Below are 16,732 nucleotides of genomic sequence, written 5' to 3' on the forward strand. Positions count from 1 at the left end.
GATTTATTTTATTTCTATAGTCAGAAATGTTTTCAGAGGTAAAGTTAATACATAACCATTGTGTGATCCGTTTAACCAGCACTGATGTTATGAGTTTTATTATCATACAATGGTCTGTGAATACAGCAGAAGAGTCAATGAAGTGAAACTCGTGTTTTCATATTGACTGCTCAGCCCCAGTGGACAGTTTGCACTCTTTACAGTTCTACCTCATTATTGTGGCCTGAGTCCTTCTCATTCAACTGAGTCTGACTGTTCCCAGGTTTTAATCCTACCACGTTAGTGGGCATTCACACAAAGGCTGCAGGAAACAGCTTTCATTACTAGGCTGGGCTCTGGACAGCTAAAGGTCATTTTACAGTCCTCATTTCTTTATGAGAAAATTTTTACTTTTTATGTGATGATAGCTGGTTGTCTCTCAAATCTCTTAAATACCTATTACACTATGCAATTCTAAATGTTTCTTTATCTTTCTTACTGGTTAGGTACCAAAGATCAGCAGACAGCCAATGGGGGTAGTGTTACAGCCACTGGCTGGGGTGGGTCCAGATATTTATGGGGGCTGCTACCTATGGCAGACAGCAATTAAAGAAATTATTCAGCAGACTATTCTCTGAGGGTACAAAGCTTAATTTACTAGGGCTTGCACTCCCTATGGCGAGCAAAATGTCTCTGAACTCTTTTAACTTGTTGGGGCTGGCAAGAAAGAAAAAGGAAGGAGAGAAAATTCATACATAAAGAGACACACACATACACACTGAGTAAAGGAAGCAATAGGCAGACTCCAGTAAGCTTCTACATACAAATACATACATACAGACAGACAGACAGACATATTCACACATAGAATGGAAGGAGCAAAGCTCCATGTATTTTGTACATGCACATATGTACATATATACATATAGACACATATATGATGGGCAAATGGAACAAAATTCTCACAAGCAGACTCTAAGCATTTGATTCATATACACAGTTGATGGATGGACAAACTCAAATATGCACAAAGACAAGCTTTACATATATACATGCATACATATTTGATGGATGGAACAAAGTTCCAACATACTCTTGCACAATCTTTATATGTATACATACATACACAAACATACATACTTGGAGGGGTAGAAAGAATGAAGTTCTAATAAATTTACTCTTTCTCCCATGGCTTATATATCCCAGCAAAATCTCTCAAGCAGGATAAAGTTATGAAGTCACTACATTCTATTTTTCTTCTTGTGAATGACTATGTAAAAACAGTGTGTTCCTCAATACCTTTACAAGAAATAACATTTTGGAGTACAGGTAAAGAAAACAAATCATTCCCAAGAACCCACATACATTTATAACTAAGCAAGTTGTTATAGATTTAAAAAGTGTGAGCAAGCCAATGTAGTTTTCTCAGCAAGCTTCTCTTACTGGTAGGCAGCAATTTGTCATTACAGAGAAAGAATTACTTATTTTTATTATTTTATTATTTATCTTTAAAAGTAATCTTGTAAGCATTTTAAAAGAATCATAAATTTTAAATAAAGTTGAAAGAGATAAGAAAGAATCATAAATTTAAACGTTTATATAAAAATCAGTCATATCGACTTTAAATCTCCAGAATGCATATCTACTCATCAGCAATTCTTACTAAATAATATCAGAAAGCTGAGGGTAAAAATGGGTATAGAAAATCAATCATCACCAGTCAAGCCTCTCAGTGAGTCACGTCTGTCAGCCAGTGCTGCCATTTTTCTTGCTCCCTGACCATAAAAGGTCCCTAGCTTAACTAATAAGAGTGTACCTTTCTGAACTTTAAATTGTCTCCTAAGTCTTTCTACTCAGAACAAGTAGCTGAAACATTTTAAAGTAACTTCACTAGAATTATTTTTCCAAATGTATTTTTGGGTGGTGGTCATTGCTGACAATCTACATTTCTAAGTCCTTCCTTCGGGTGGTGATTGAATCACCAATCTGCTTCAGCAGTAGTGCCTGGAAGAGATCAAGCACTGTTATTGTGAGTGCCAGAGATCCTGTGCAGTGAGAGGCTGGAAGCCCCTCAGAGTGTTTATACAACTCTTAGAATAAGAGGGATGTGGGGGCAACAAGCAAAGCAGAGCTCCACAGCAATACAAAGTCTTCAGGACACATGGTCCTCAGGGTCATGCCTCACCCAAGGCAGACCTGCCCTAACTGCTAACTGGTGAGCCACATTTGATAAATTCTAAAGCTATTTGTCACTCTTCCTCCATAGCTTTCAGCAGTTTTAGGCCTCCGGTTCTAAGAGTTAATGCATTCAGTGGATCGTGCTTACTGTGTATGCCACAGTCGCACACAACACTCTCAGGAGTACAATCCTACCCAGGGCTGGGGATGCAAGTCCTACAGTCGGAGGTACTAGTGAGGTTGAACAGGCAGTTCAACAAAAGAGTTGAAGGCCAGTCTGGACAATATGATGATGACAGTGCATTTCCAAAGCAGCAAGTATGCCATGAGGTCCTGGTACTAACAAAGCTAGGAGTAAGGCTTCATCCATAGCAAAGAATTCATGTAAAAAATGATCAGAGATGTTGGAGCAATGTTACCAAAATTAGAGGTGAAATCAAGAAGTAAAAAATAGAAATGCAGAAATATGGACTATGGACCAGGGTAACATGAACCCATGAGAACCAGGAAAGGAAAGAACTCTTAAGAAATAGCCAAGGATGAATCAAGTCATTTGAAATTAGGACAAATAAAAAAAAAATCTTCAGAGTTGAGGAAGAAAACCTACTTGAATGTTTATTCAGAATCAAGTCACACTAACACTAATGTCGTTAGTTTCTTAAAAACTAGATGATAAAATACATGAAAGGTGACCCCCCCCCCGTAGACATAATTATGTAAGTAACTGATATTATTAATAAGGCTGAAAAACAGTTGATATTGCCTATAAGTATAAGCACAAAACAGTTGCTTATCATATTGGTCAAAGTGCTTAATGGATTTTTGAAGTGTATTTACATAATAATAGCCAGTTAACGTAAACAGAAAATCTAGGTAGAACGTTTGGCTTCAGATAGGTTTCAGAAGACTGGAGGAAATCATAATAAATACAGGCAGGTATATGTGATCTATTCAAGAAAGTAGAAGTTTTCAAATATCTTGGTTCTTTAAAAGCCTTGTTATAAATTCCAAGTTGTAAAGCAACTGAATAACGTACTCAAAGGCCAGGTATAATTCTCAGGAATTGAAGAATGCCCAGTAGTGCATCTTACTCTAATTTTACTTATTAGCTCTAAATGTTTAATCCAGTCCACAGTTTTTGTACATGTATTATATCTAACAGTCAGGACTGACAAACACAATACTAACTTTCATGAACTCTACATCCTAGGGACAAAGAGATAGGAACAAGGGAACATATTAAATAATGGCTCTCTGCTAATTTGTGGAGAAACAAGTAGGGGACAATGGTAAGAAGAACTGATGTTTTAACCAGACCTTCAAGTACCTGTCCTTAAGAATGTTAACAAGGCCTACACAGGAGAAAACAGCAGCCCTTTAAAAACTACTTTATGATCTTTGTAAATAGTAAGATTTCAATGCATATTATCAAACCTTAAAAAAAATCAAGTACTGTGAAAATTATATTCATATATATTTACACTAAAATGCTTTTAATAATCTGCATATGTATCTCCGTTTTTTTTAATGAAGTTGTAAAAAAAAAATAAAAGAATAAAAGAACCGTGAGGAAATTCTTAAAACTTTATACCCAAAGGGAACCATGTGATAAATGATCCAATACTAAAACAAAACTGGAGGTTTTAAGGCAATACTGTGGCAGAGTTGCAGACTAGGTGGAGAGAGCCACATGAAGAGGCTCAGGACCTAGACTCTCCAGCTTTTCCTGCACAATGGTAGGAATTTGGAGACATTTCTAGAGGAAGCCATGGGAAACTCCAAATCTCAGAATGGTGTGATAGGATTATTTTCTATAGTTTTCTTATGTACTGTACCTTCCCTTTCTTCAAAGGGAATATGTTGGAGAAAAGGCAAGATGCAAAGCAACTATCCCAAGTAAGAAGCTGTTGATCGGGTCAAGGGAAAACACTGGAGAGATTCAAGAAATACTAGTCATACACAGAGTCACACACAGAGAGAAAACTCAGGAAATGGATCAAGTCTAAGGCAGGCAGTGAGCTCACTGGGATCGAAGTATCCAGAAGATACTCAAGCAATGATATGAAAAGTTCTCAAGGAAGGTACAGAACATTATTTACTTGCAGTAATGAAATGACTTGGAGCTACTTGTAAAAGCAGGTCATGAAAAACTGAACATGACCCACTTAAGCATCAGGAAACCACAATTAATCTTTTCCTGAAATAACCTGGAGAAGTGTCTCATTTAGATGCTCTGACACTGACTTAGAAGGGCCCCTATGAACGAATTCACAAAGTTAAAACACATAGCCAAAAGTCTAGTCGATAACTGACTTGTAATCATTTCAAGATGCAGATGGTGAATGACCACAGGCAAAGGTACTTTCATCCAAGGTGGGGGTTGGGCATGATACTACTTGATTTGGGTTGAATTATAACTACAGCCAAATTCTCATTCTGAGACAAGTATGTTTATATAATAAGGGGTTTTCTTTTTCTTTTAGCCTTTAGCTTGGTTTTACTCATTAGAGAGAAAAATTAAGTCTAAGTCTCTGAATTGCCCCTTTGATGAAGCCAGTGTCTGGGAACAAAAGATTAAATGCATTGACTTTTCTAGCAACAGAATATGCCTAAGTTTTTTTTTTTTCTTCTTAAGAACTTTAAAGTCATTTTCTTGAACAAAATTAACCAACTATGCACTTTGAGAACCCATGCAAAGGACCTTTTATGAGTCTTAAAAAAACAAGGTCCATTAAGCCAATATTGTATTTTCACATTCATATTTTATGTCATGCTTCCTTTTTATTTTTCATAGACAATTTGGTAAGTGAACACAAATCACTCAAATGCAATTTCTGTCTTAACGCTTAATAGCAAAAACTACTTGGAACTAAATGGACTAGTTGTGAATTAGTAATAAACACAAGAAAACACGATCTCTTCTACACAAGCATACAAGTTGAGGGCCAAGGAAAAACAACAGTATTCTTAATGCACATGTAAAAAAAGTTACTTTTCTATATCATGTCTAGCTTCTGTTTTAAGGGTATTTTAATAACCTTTACAATGTACCAAACATGGTCATTCACATCCTATTCCAGAGAGGTAGCTACTATTTTCACATTCTAGGTATGTGCTAAGAAAGATTAAATGGTTTTTCACTTAAATGAATGGAGCTAAATTTAAATATAGTGTTTCTTCCATTGTAACTTCCATTCTACTACTCTGGATCTTCCTTTAGGGGTGAAGATTAGAATCAAGAATCAGCTTGCAGGAGAGGCCATACTGGTGAGAACCAAAGACAAGTTCTGATAAAGCTTTGGCAAGTCTCTCATTTTCCTGCATTTAGAATTTCTCTCTGGGAATGGGAGCAGAAATTTCTTTACTTGTATTTCCTGCTGCTTAATGTAGCAGCCCAAGCTCTCTGTCCTATGCAGTTATTATGGGTGAGCCAGTGCAATAGGGTCTAGAAATATCATGAGTTTTTGGCATATCTCTTCTTAGAAGTTTCTGAAGGATGCATTCCAGCAAATGTGGGAAAAATTCTATAAAGAAAAAAAATGACTCCTTAGAGATACGCATAATTTTGCTTGCTTTAGGATGTTGGACCTTTTGTGGTCAGTTTTGCTGTCTACCTCTGTTGTTACCATGTGCTTAATATCCCTGGTCTATGAAGAGATAATCACTCTTCTGGTGATTCTTCTCCTATGCCATACCTGACAAGACAAACCGTTATGAATGCTCCCTAGAAAAACAACCCTCACTGTTGCTTCTTATCATCATCTAGATAATCAACTCCTGCTGATGTCTTGCCATTCGTTTTCCAGTAAGTGTTTGTGAAAAGCAATTTTGTCCACTCAGGAAACTTTACAGCTTCATTTCTTGTTACTTCTAATTTCCCTGTCCTTGCCAGATAAAGAAGTTTCATTTCCTAAAACATTGTTTTTCTCTAAAATACTGACATTTGTCAATTTCGGACACACAGACTTTATTGGCACTAGTAAGATGGACCTGACTTCTTATTGGTTCCCTAATCACTTCCAAGTTACATAAACCCCCAGTAATCTAAGACTGTTGTTAATAAAAGAATCTAATTTACATGTTTTGCAACAGTTCCTCAGACATATCTGACTTTGGAACCCATGCCTGTACCTCCAAATCACATCATCTAATTCATTACTTCTCTGATCAATAAGACTGAGTTTGAGATACAAGGTTTCACATTATTCTTGAATGTGTGAAGGAAGACAGAAGCCAGCATTCAAAATAATGTCCCACAGATCTTGCCATAAATAGTGGAAGAATTTTTACTTAGAGAGATGAAAAATTGCCTCTGAATAAATTGCTCAGGCCAGGCTTGAAATTCAGGACCATCTACTCCAAAATCCAAATGATTTCCATTACACAATGAAAATTAATGTAATAACACAAATGAAAATCAACACGGTTTTAAAAAATTATCTTGTTGATTCCGTTTCTCAATAATTTTAACTATATATACATATAAAACAAATAGGCCATATTCCAAAAGGTGAACAGATTTCCACTGTTCATTTGTGTCCAGTTTAAATGGTCTCTACCAATAGAAGATTATTCCCTATTGTAGAAATGACACCGGAATTATTTGAGAGAAATTGCTTAGGAGTTAAGAACATTGGTGGGTCTGCTTGAGAACTCAAGGTTGATTCTCAGCATCCACACGGTGGCTCACAGTAGTTGGTATATCTAGTTCCAGGGGATCTTCTCTTGCCTCCAAGGGCACTGCACACATGTGCACAGCCATACATATAAAAACACCCATACATATAAAAATAAATAATATGATTAAAATGAAATAATATTAAAATATGTGTGTGTGTTTGTGTGTGTGTGTGTGTGTGTGTGTGTGTGTGTGTGTGTGTGTGGTGTCTAGATTTAAGATCCACTTTAGGCATGTTTCAAGAATAAATACATTAGTATTCACTCTAGTTATTTTGTTGTACATTAGACACCCAGGAAGTATGCATTCTGAAGAAGAGAATCTTTGACCTTCCCATTTTCTGTACACCTCAGTTCCTCATAATCATAATTCTATTCTTTGAGTTTTATTATTTTGACCTTTAAGATACTTTACACTAGGGAAATAAAGCAGTACTTTTTTCCCCTTCTATTTCTGGCTTGTTTCACTTAGCATACCTTCCTGTTTCATCCCTGCCATACTACATTTCTTTTGCTCATTCACCATCAATAGAGACTAGGACATACTTCATCTACGAAATAAACCATAGCTCAAAGAATTGGCTATCAGCCTTCCTTATGCTGTGACCGTTTAACATGGTTCCTCGTGTTGTGATGATCCTCAAAGATGAAATTATTATTATTTTTTGGTTACTTCATAACTGTAGTTTTGCTACTGGCATGGATCATCAGTATATGTCTGTGTTTCCAATGGCCTCTGAATTGTGTGACCCACCCAGCGGTTGAGAACCATTGATCCAAATACCGGCAGAAGTTGACAGGTATACTTTCAAACAGGGAACTTAAACAGATGTTAAATTCCTGCAAAAAGGTGGAGGCTGAGCTTATTTATGTTCAGATCTGAACGTCAAGTTAGGTCTGAAAAAATGGATGAAATAGAGTCTTGTGGAAGTGTTTGTGGAATGGAATAAACATGAGAAACAGAACTGTAAGTTACAGCTTTCCAGGTCAAATAACTTACAATATCACAACCGAACGACTTCCAACTCCCGTCTTAAGTCCTTTCAGTTTATGTAAAGACTAATTCATTAAGTTATTTACTGCAAAATCTAAGAACTCAAGAAGCAACCTCATCATCTTGGATCAACTAACAAAGAACACATCCGTGCCATGGAAAAAGTGTAAATCATTTCTATAAAATATATCATTCGTGAGAAAATTTTGAGAATATAATAATTGTAACAGTTTATTCTTGGCTATTCTTAGCTTCAGTTTTATGGCCGAATTAAGAAAGTTTTAAGGAATTTTAAACTTTTCAATCTGCTGTTGATTAAAATGGAGAATGGAGCAGAAATCAAAAAGGCTTTATAACTCTTCATTAAGGCGATATGGTCAGAATTATATTTTACCAATCCTCTTAATTATCTGGCCATACATCACTTAAAATGATGCCTTAGGCAGAGTGTTGTGAGAAACATGAAAAAACCCAAGTCTGGCTTCCGCAGAAAGACCACAGGAACTGGCACAGGCTGGAGGGATGTCAAGGATCTCAGAGTTCATCTAAGCTCTCCATGACCTCCTGGAGCAGGTGCCAGGCATGGGCTGGCCTTGGGATAGTTTGGAAATTTAAAGAACAGATTCTCTGTTTGCCAATACCAGTGACCTTAAGTACCATCTCCACAGTAAAGCCTTTTTTTACAACTTTCTTTTCGATTTTTTATTTTTATTGTCTTGTCTTTAGTTTTGTATTGTTTTTATTATGTTTTATGATTATAATTACATAATTTTCTTTTGCTTCCTCCAAACCTTTCAATGCACCCCTACTTTCTCTTTTTCAAATTCTTGGCCCGTTTTAACATTAACTGCTATACACAGATTCCTAAAAGACAGAAGCACAACCTGCTCGGTCTGTCTAAGGCTACCTGATGTCTGTTTGTAGGGCTGACCATTTGGTCCTGGATAACCAGTTGGTATCCTGCTCCCTTGGAAGCACTTACTCCAGCTCTTAGCAGTGCTTAGTTGCCTAGAGTTCTTTGTGTGTGTTGAGGCTTCCTGGGATTGCTGTGGTCCTTATTAGCATGTCTGCTGTTTTGCTCTTGTTTAGTTCACACTGAGGTAACTTTGTTGGTGAGACTTTGTGGACAGGGTTTCACAGAGTAATCCAGGCTGGCCAAGACTCACAGAAATCCACCCCACCTTGCTCACTTCCTAGTGCTAGGATTTTATAAGCAAACCTCTCCTCACTATTCTAAGGTTCTCTTGATCACCTAGGATTGCCCTTGGCACATATGTTAATTTAATCATGAATTCAAGGATGGCACTTGAATTTATTCATGTATAAAAGACCACTTGTCTCTAACTGTGTTGTGAGTTTTGATGTTCTACGACTTGTAACGTGTATTAAATATTGCTTACAAATGCAGTTAGTTTCTTAAGCAATCACATTTCTGTTGTTAGTTTATTTCATCAGACTCAAAAGTCTGTCTTACTGGCTTTCTTTTAAGCTTTTGATATTCAGTGGGTCAGAAAACCAATTAGGATTACTGAAAGCATACAGTTCACTTAAGAGTAACCACCACAGGTTTCCTGACATGGATTTGCACTCCTAAGAGCTCTAGTTTATTCTTAATTTATGATCAAATTGTACACATTGAGGTTATTTGTAACAGAATGCTATATAACAGAACTTGTAACCATATTTAGTGACCAGGGTGCAATGTTTTTTGTCTCTAATAAACATTAAATCAGTACTATGCTATAGAAATATATTAAATCAGCTATTATTATAATTAAATGTTCTATCTGTGATCCAAGTAAAACAATAGATGTAATATTTGCAGAGTAATCATAGGACTTCATGGTACATTATGAGGGTGGGAAGTGGGAAGAGGAATGAAGGAATCAAACCAGAGTGGCAAAGAGCTTGCTTATCTCTCCAGGTGAACTGGGGGCAATAATTCCAATTCCGGTGCTGTAGAAATGGTTCAGCAGAATAGTGCACACTATTCTTCCAGAGCACGTGAGTTCTGCTCCCAGAATCCAAGTAGGATGGCTCACAACCATCTGTAACTCTAGCTCTAGAGGACCTGAAGCCTTTCTCTTAGTTACGTGTCTCATGGCTGCAACAAAATACCTACCATTGTTGAAGTATTTGGTTGCCTTTTTAATTATGTCCGTCTTGCTTCATGTTGTTAAAATCTGTTGTTACACACAAGGGAATTACTAATTGTTTGATTGTCTTAAATAACTTGACACTTTACATTTAGCCTCTCTGTCTCTTTCTCTTTCCCTCTCCCTCTCTCCCCAATCTTTCTCTCTTTACATATATAATACATACATATTATAATTTATACAATTATAATTTATCTTTTAGCTGTTTATATATAATTATCTTTGAACTTTCAACCTACTGGTATTTCTGCAATGAGCATCTCCAGAAGAACGCATGTAGCTGTATCTTTAAAAGTGCTCTACTTTTTCCTTTTCATCTGTTCAATCCTTTCACATTTAATGCTATTATTAACGTGGTTACATATATGTGAGGGGTAGTTTTGTCAGTGTGATATAATATCAAATCATTTGAGAAGTGTCTCAGTGAAGAATTGTCCTAGGTTAAGTTGGCTTGTGGGCACATCAATGGGGAAATATCTTGATAATGTTAATTAAGTGGAGATACATGTCCATTGTGGGTGGTACCATTCTCTATCAGGGGATTCTGAACTGTGTCATAAAGAACTCAGTGAACTGAGTAATAATATACATGCATCCATCCTCTTTTTGTTCTTGTTTATGGAGGTCAAGAGCTGCTTCAAATTCCTGACACGTTGAATTCTCTTTAGTATGAACTATGTATTGTGAGGCTTAATAAACCCTTTCTCCCCTACATGACTCTAATCAGGATATTTTATCAAAGAAATAAGTGTTTGTGATTTTTTGTTTGTTATATATGTTGTATAGATTTTAACTTCTCTTTACTGTTTCCTTGAATTTAATTGATATTTTCTTTTAATATGGAACACTTCATCAATTTGCATGTCATCCTTGAGCAGGGCCATGCTAATCATCTCTGTATCGTTCCAAAAAAGTCTATGTGCTGCCGAAGCGAGCACTAATTGATATTTCCTAACATTCAGTTCCTGCTACTATTCTTCCCAATGTGTGTGTGTGTTTCTTAGTTTTTCTAAGGCTTGAAATATATAATTTATCAGAACTTATTTCTGATCTATATTAACAATTTCCATGAAATAGAGACACCATACTTCTAAAGAGAGCCAGCCAGAATCTCCTCTTCTTCTCTTTCTCCTTCCTCTTCCTCCTCCTCTTTTTCCTTTCCATGCTACCATTTTGTATGTACCACAAGTATAATGCACCTTATGCTGTAATTATTTTCAATAACTTTATTATTTTAAATAAGCTGTAAAAACAAGAGAACAACTGTGTATTTATAAATACAAAATACCAATCTTTACATCCATAAAATGGCAACAGCATGAAGTAAAAGTCATTTTAAAGAAAACATGGCTGTGCAGATGAGGATGGGTCCAGGGCAGTGACAAGGTGTGAATATAGTCCCCTTTCCCCCTTGGTGACATTGTTACATGAAACTCGGCGCTGCAGATCATAGTTCTCTCCCTTTGCCTGCATGGACATCCACTGTTCCCTGTGTTAAGACAGTTATGAAGGGGTGATGGTTTGCTAATAATTGTAAAGAGGGTGATAAATATGAGGATGAAGGAATTTGGGATTGTATAAGATTGATGCATGGGAGGGAAATAGGGTAGAGAAAGCAGACACATCCAGGGTTAAAAAAATAGGTGATATAATTTGCAAAAAAAAAGTGAGGGATATTTAATGTGTCCTCAATATTTAAGGCTATTTTAAAATTATTATGGTCTTTGATTCCCTGTTTTCTGACTGTAACCCTTCGGCCACACACAAAAATCTCTTCTTGTGACAGAAAACTTGGGTCCTTTTTCTGATTTTCTTCGACTTGCCATGAAGTAGGGCAAGAATCATATAGTGAGGGTTCAAACCAAAGCCTTCTTTCTCCTTCTCCTTTGTAAAATGCAAGACAACATAGTCCTCTATAATCCATGTTTTCCTGGATGTAGCCACAAAAAATGAATGCCCCGACTGGTAGTAAAGTCAGTGAAAGAGTACTGAGTACATCTGAATATATCAGAACCACGCTGTTTATTATAAAAGAGAAACACTTCTATTCCTGCTTCTCTCTATATAATGTATTTTAAATTAGGCACTGGACCAGCAGGCATAAAGTACTTCCATTTCCTCCACACTTATATTAAATTGTCTCAAATTACCATGTTGACTGAATGAAGCCAATAAGAGGATAAAGATCACAGGGAACAGAAGAGCCAGTGAGAAAACCTTCAGAGGCACTGTCTACTCTCGAGCGAGTGGATGCAAGCCACGAGTTATTCTGCTGCGGAGCAAGGCCCCGAGGATGTGGAAATGACACACCACACAGACCCAAAAGATGTCAGAGATCTGGCACGTCCTTGCAGCTCGCCCGTGTCACCTTAGGTAGGGCAGACACTTTATCTCAGGTATTCTCCTTACCTGCAAAATGAAGATAAAGATAGAACCTTCTCTGCCTCCTGCCTGTATTTCTGGGAGATGCAAATGTAACAGTACATAGAAAACAGTTTTGTACCATTTCCTAGGCTTTAAATGGTGATCTCTTTCCTCCCTGTGTGTCTAATAGCAAAGGGATATATGTTTGTGACATCCACAGACTTAAAAATAAATCTACCATTACCCCATAAGTTAAGTCTTTTTATCCATTTAATAAGTAACCTGAGTTCCACTCTGGTAGCAAGAAGAATATGATTTTACTTTTGTGCTTTGTTAGCGTTCTTGTTTCTCTCTCTCTCTCTCTCTCTCTCTCTCTCTCTCTCTCTCTCTCTCTCTCTCTTTCTTGCTATCTTTCTTTTTCTTTTTTGGTGTGGATAGGTCAATAAGTTGAGAGACAGTAGAAGTCAAGGAAGAATATTTTTAAAAAATGAGTTGAAAAGTTAATTAAGTTAATGGCTAGAGCCCAACATGATCTATTAGGATTTGGAAAATAGGTTAATATGAGTTTAATGCTTTATCATCATGATGCAGGTATGCATACATGCATCAAGAATATGCATATTAGCTTAAATGTTCCTCTCAAATATACTGTGTTAATTGTGACACTGGAGAATATAGGATTTAAAATAATGCTGTTTTGTGGCCCTTTGAGGTGTTATCTGACAGGACCTGTACTAAGGAAACAAAGGATGCTGTTCCAATTGCCCTCAATCTCTTTCGAAGGAAAGCTAGATTCAGAGGCACTGTATTTTATCACAGCCTTTGGGTTCAGAACTATCAAATAATTGACTCAGCCAGGCAATAAAAAAGAAAAAAAACGGATTCTCAAAAATATTTTCTCTTTAGTTCGAAGTTTTGCTCCAACCGCGCAGTGTAGAAATCAGATATTATGGTCTCTTGCTTTTCCTGCCTTTGGAAATAAACTCCAATGATGTAGGTCAAGAGAGTCCTGCTTTCAAAAGGAACAGCAAATGAGAAAGTACAGGCAAAGCCTATGAAGAAGAAAATAATAAAGAAAAATATAGCAGGAATCTGAATAAGACGGGGGGGGGGCAACCTGGGGATTTTGAAAGAAAAAATTAGGTTTCTATGGCTCAGGGAACCCATTGTATAAGTGTGTGCTTAGGGGTTGGTTATGTTAGGTGTGTGTGTCTTGTTTACAAGCTTTCCATACAACAAATATAGAAAAACCACTGCCATAAGGTATGAGAGAGAGAGAGAGAGAGAGAGAGAGAGAGAGAGAGGGAGGGAGGGAGGGAGGGAGGGAGAGAGAGAGAGAGAGAGAGAGAGAGAGAGAGAGAGAGAGAGAGAGAGAATTGTAGCCTAAAAGAGGAGACAAGTGAATGCTAAAATACAGACGAAATTTAATTGATGAGACTACAAGTCATTTTGTGGGTGACTGTGACCTCTGGTGTTAATCTAGGGGAATTCCAACACTTGCTTGCCTTAATGGAAGAAAGGAAGAAATCTAAGCATGAAAGCTTCTCATCGGAAACCACTGATCTTTACTTGAGGTATTATCTCCTTTTCCTCCCTCTTTCCACTTGCAATGGAAAGTTGTAAAACACTACGCACATGAAACGCACTCACTGCTGCTTTCCTTGGCTCACTCACACTGTTGTGTTTAGTCTTATCACCCTATATAGCAGTGATTACCAACCTTCCCAACGCTGCGACCCCTTAATAAAGTTTCTCATGTTGTAGAGACCCCCATTATTAAATTTATTTTTGTTCCTACTTCACAACTGTAATCTTGGTACCTATTATAAATCCCAATGTAACATATCTTGTGTTTTTCAATGGTCTTTTTGGGGTCACAAACCCACAAGCTGAGAACCACTGCATCACCCAGGAACAAAGTCAGAGTAGCTATATTTGAAACATTTGCAATCCAACTTAAAAAGTCATCTGCCAATTATATTTTGAAAAGAGATATATTGATAACAAGGATGCGTTAATCTGGCACCTGTCATGATGAACATGATGATTAAAGATGCCCAAGTAAGTTTAAAGTTGAAACAACTGTCCCACTTCTAAGCCCACAGTTTCCATGGTTTTAAAGGGCTTCCAGTCTGTCTGAAGAACAGGCATGTATTAGCAAGAAGTTGTTAACTGTAATCAGCTATCTCCAATGGAGAGACAGTGATCAGCTCATCAGCCTATTCTCCAGCTTTCTAGTCACAGTGACTTTCTCGGTATTATTTTATGAATTCTTATATTGGCTAGGCTGAGGTAGTGAGGACTGTATGTCTCAGTAAGCCATTCCAAACCAAAGTACACACACACACACACACGTATCTATACAAAGTATGTATATGAATATACTTTATATATGATACACATATCATATGTATAATACACAAAGAGACAGGTTCCATATGCTTCCCCATTTCTTTCTGAAGCCTGTGAGCAGCTTTGACAGTGGTATCTAGGAAAGTCAGCTTAAGCGAGCGGATGCAGCTTTTGTTTGCCTTATGACATTCTAGTAAGTCTAGATTATGATGTGTAATTTAAAATGAGCAACAGCCATTGTGATATTTGGGAAGAAGTCTATGAAATCTTTTCTAAATGTATGAGCAGGTGATGAACATATTAATTCTTGACATATTTCTTTGAAGCATCCAGAGATAAAGATGAGTCAGACATTCCACTCAACCAGTGAAGAGCTACACAAAGGGGTCTATATAGCTTACTGCAAAGTGCACTGGTAGCTATTGGGTGGATTTTATACTTGAATGAAAATTTTTAGACTAAAAGATAATTTGGAAGCTTTCATTTTAAATTCAATGTGCTCATGTACCATACCTAGCTCTTTTAGGTTGGACAGAACCCTCATGCAGGTCAGCTTTGCTTCAAACTCACCATGTCTGTGATGATGCTGTCTCCCAAGTGCAGTGTCTCAGACATGGACAGCCACTCCCTTCTTCCACTGGACTTGTTTTCTGTAATAATCCCCCTCTCATGTGCATGTGCGAATTATCAGATGCCCCAAATATTCAACATATACATCGTAAACACTATTTGTTCCTATTTTGGAGAAAGAAAAACCACAATATGTAATTAAAAATGTCTTTGATTTTTAGCTACTAAAATTCAGTTCTCAACCAGAGCCACTGAGAAATTCAAGCTCTGATCTTTCATTCTCTTCTATGAAGGACTATGTCAAATTCTAGGACTAAACACAATTCCCTCCTTCTATTGCGTGCCTCAATTTTTTTTTTTTAAATTGCTTAACACACTTGCAAGGAATATCAAGAAATAAATTATTCACTCAATGTCACGGAACACAAACACACACACTTATAAGCAGATACCAGGTAAACAACTTTAGGGCAGCTGCTGACTAGAATGTCACGAAATTGGATCCAGCTAAGAATTCCAATTACCTAATGAGAGCGATCGGCTTTCGCTTTAATTTCTTGGTCTAATGTGTTAGACAGTAATCTCCATCATAAAAACCACTGAGAACACAATTTAAAATTTAAACATTTAACTGGCCAATTTCATCCTCTCCCCTTTTCGGGAAGACAGGAATTTCCATCCCCAGGAAAATACAAATGTAAGGTTGAATAATGGAGTAGTAATCAAGAGCCCTCAAAGACACCTCCTACCGTTTTGTTTCTGTAAAAAGCAATAAGGACACACCATGGCAAAATCCAAAGCCTAATTTTTGGTGGTTTATTAGAGAGCGATTAATCATTATAACTGAATTTAAACACCCTGTCCAAGGGCAGCGATTATTCAGTCAAGTCATCCCCGCGGTATTAATTGGCAGTCAGATGACTACCGGCATCAGTCAACCTGCACCAGGCCCCTAGCCCAGCCACTGCAGTCTGGTCTTGACAAGGATGCTTGGCGTCTGCGCATTAGTGACCCGCCTTTGCTTTGTGTCTGTACTGCAGGTCTGGAGGAAGAGGAAAAACAGAGAAGCCGGCGGTCTGCGGTGGCTAAGCAGCCCCCAGACCCTGGAACAAGCCTCCTCTACACCTCTAGAGTAGCCCTCGGATCTACCCACTCAGGCTGTTGGACCGCCTGAGCGCCAGAGCCCCGGACCTGGAGGCCAGGGGCGCCAGCCCCTCATGTTCCGGAGAACGTGCAAATGTGAGCGGGCGCTCCCGGGGAAAGCCCTCCGCCCCCGCCAGGGGGACCCGGGAAGCCCGGGCGGACTCCTCCCCGGACGCCGGGGATCCCCTCCTCCGGCCCCGCCCCCTCCTCCCCCTGCCCGGGCGTCGCGAGGTTAACCCTATCCGTGCTGTAGCGCTCTCCAGTAGGAGCGACAGCGCCGCCAATCCCAATTCTGAGACTCGGGGAGCTAGGTAACAGG

The 16,732-nt window shown here is 37.9% G+C and overlaps 1 protein-coding gene across 1 annotated transcript in view; it reads left to right on the forward strand.

Annotated features, from left to right (window-relative positions):
- The first annotated feature begins 13,838 nt into the window (after positions 1 to 13,838).
- KCNN2 (potassium calcium-activated channel subfamily N member 2) overlaps positions 13,839 to 16,732 on the forward strand; it is a 134,025-nt gene continuing 131,131 nt past the window's right edge. The window contains exons 1-2 of the mRNA XM_080920374.1: positions 13,839 to 13,922; positions 16,311 to 16,509. Of these exons, the coding sequence (XP_080776500.1) occupies positions 16,488 to 16,509 (22 nt within the window). The 5' untranslated portion in view covers positions 13,839 to 13,922; positions 16,311 to 16,487. The remainder of the gene's footprint in view (positions 13,923 to 16,310; positions 16,510 to 16,732) is intronic.

This window comes from Micromys minutus, assembly GCF_963924665.1.
Source record: "Micromys minutus genome assembly, chromosome: 8".
NCBI lineage: Eukaryota > Metazoa > Chordata > Mammalia > Rodentia > Muridae > Micromys > Micromys minutus.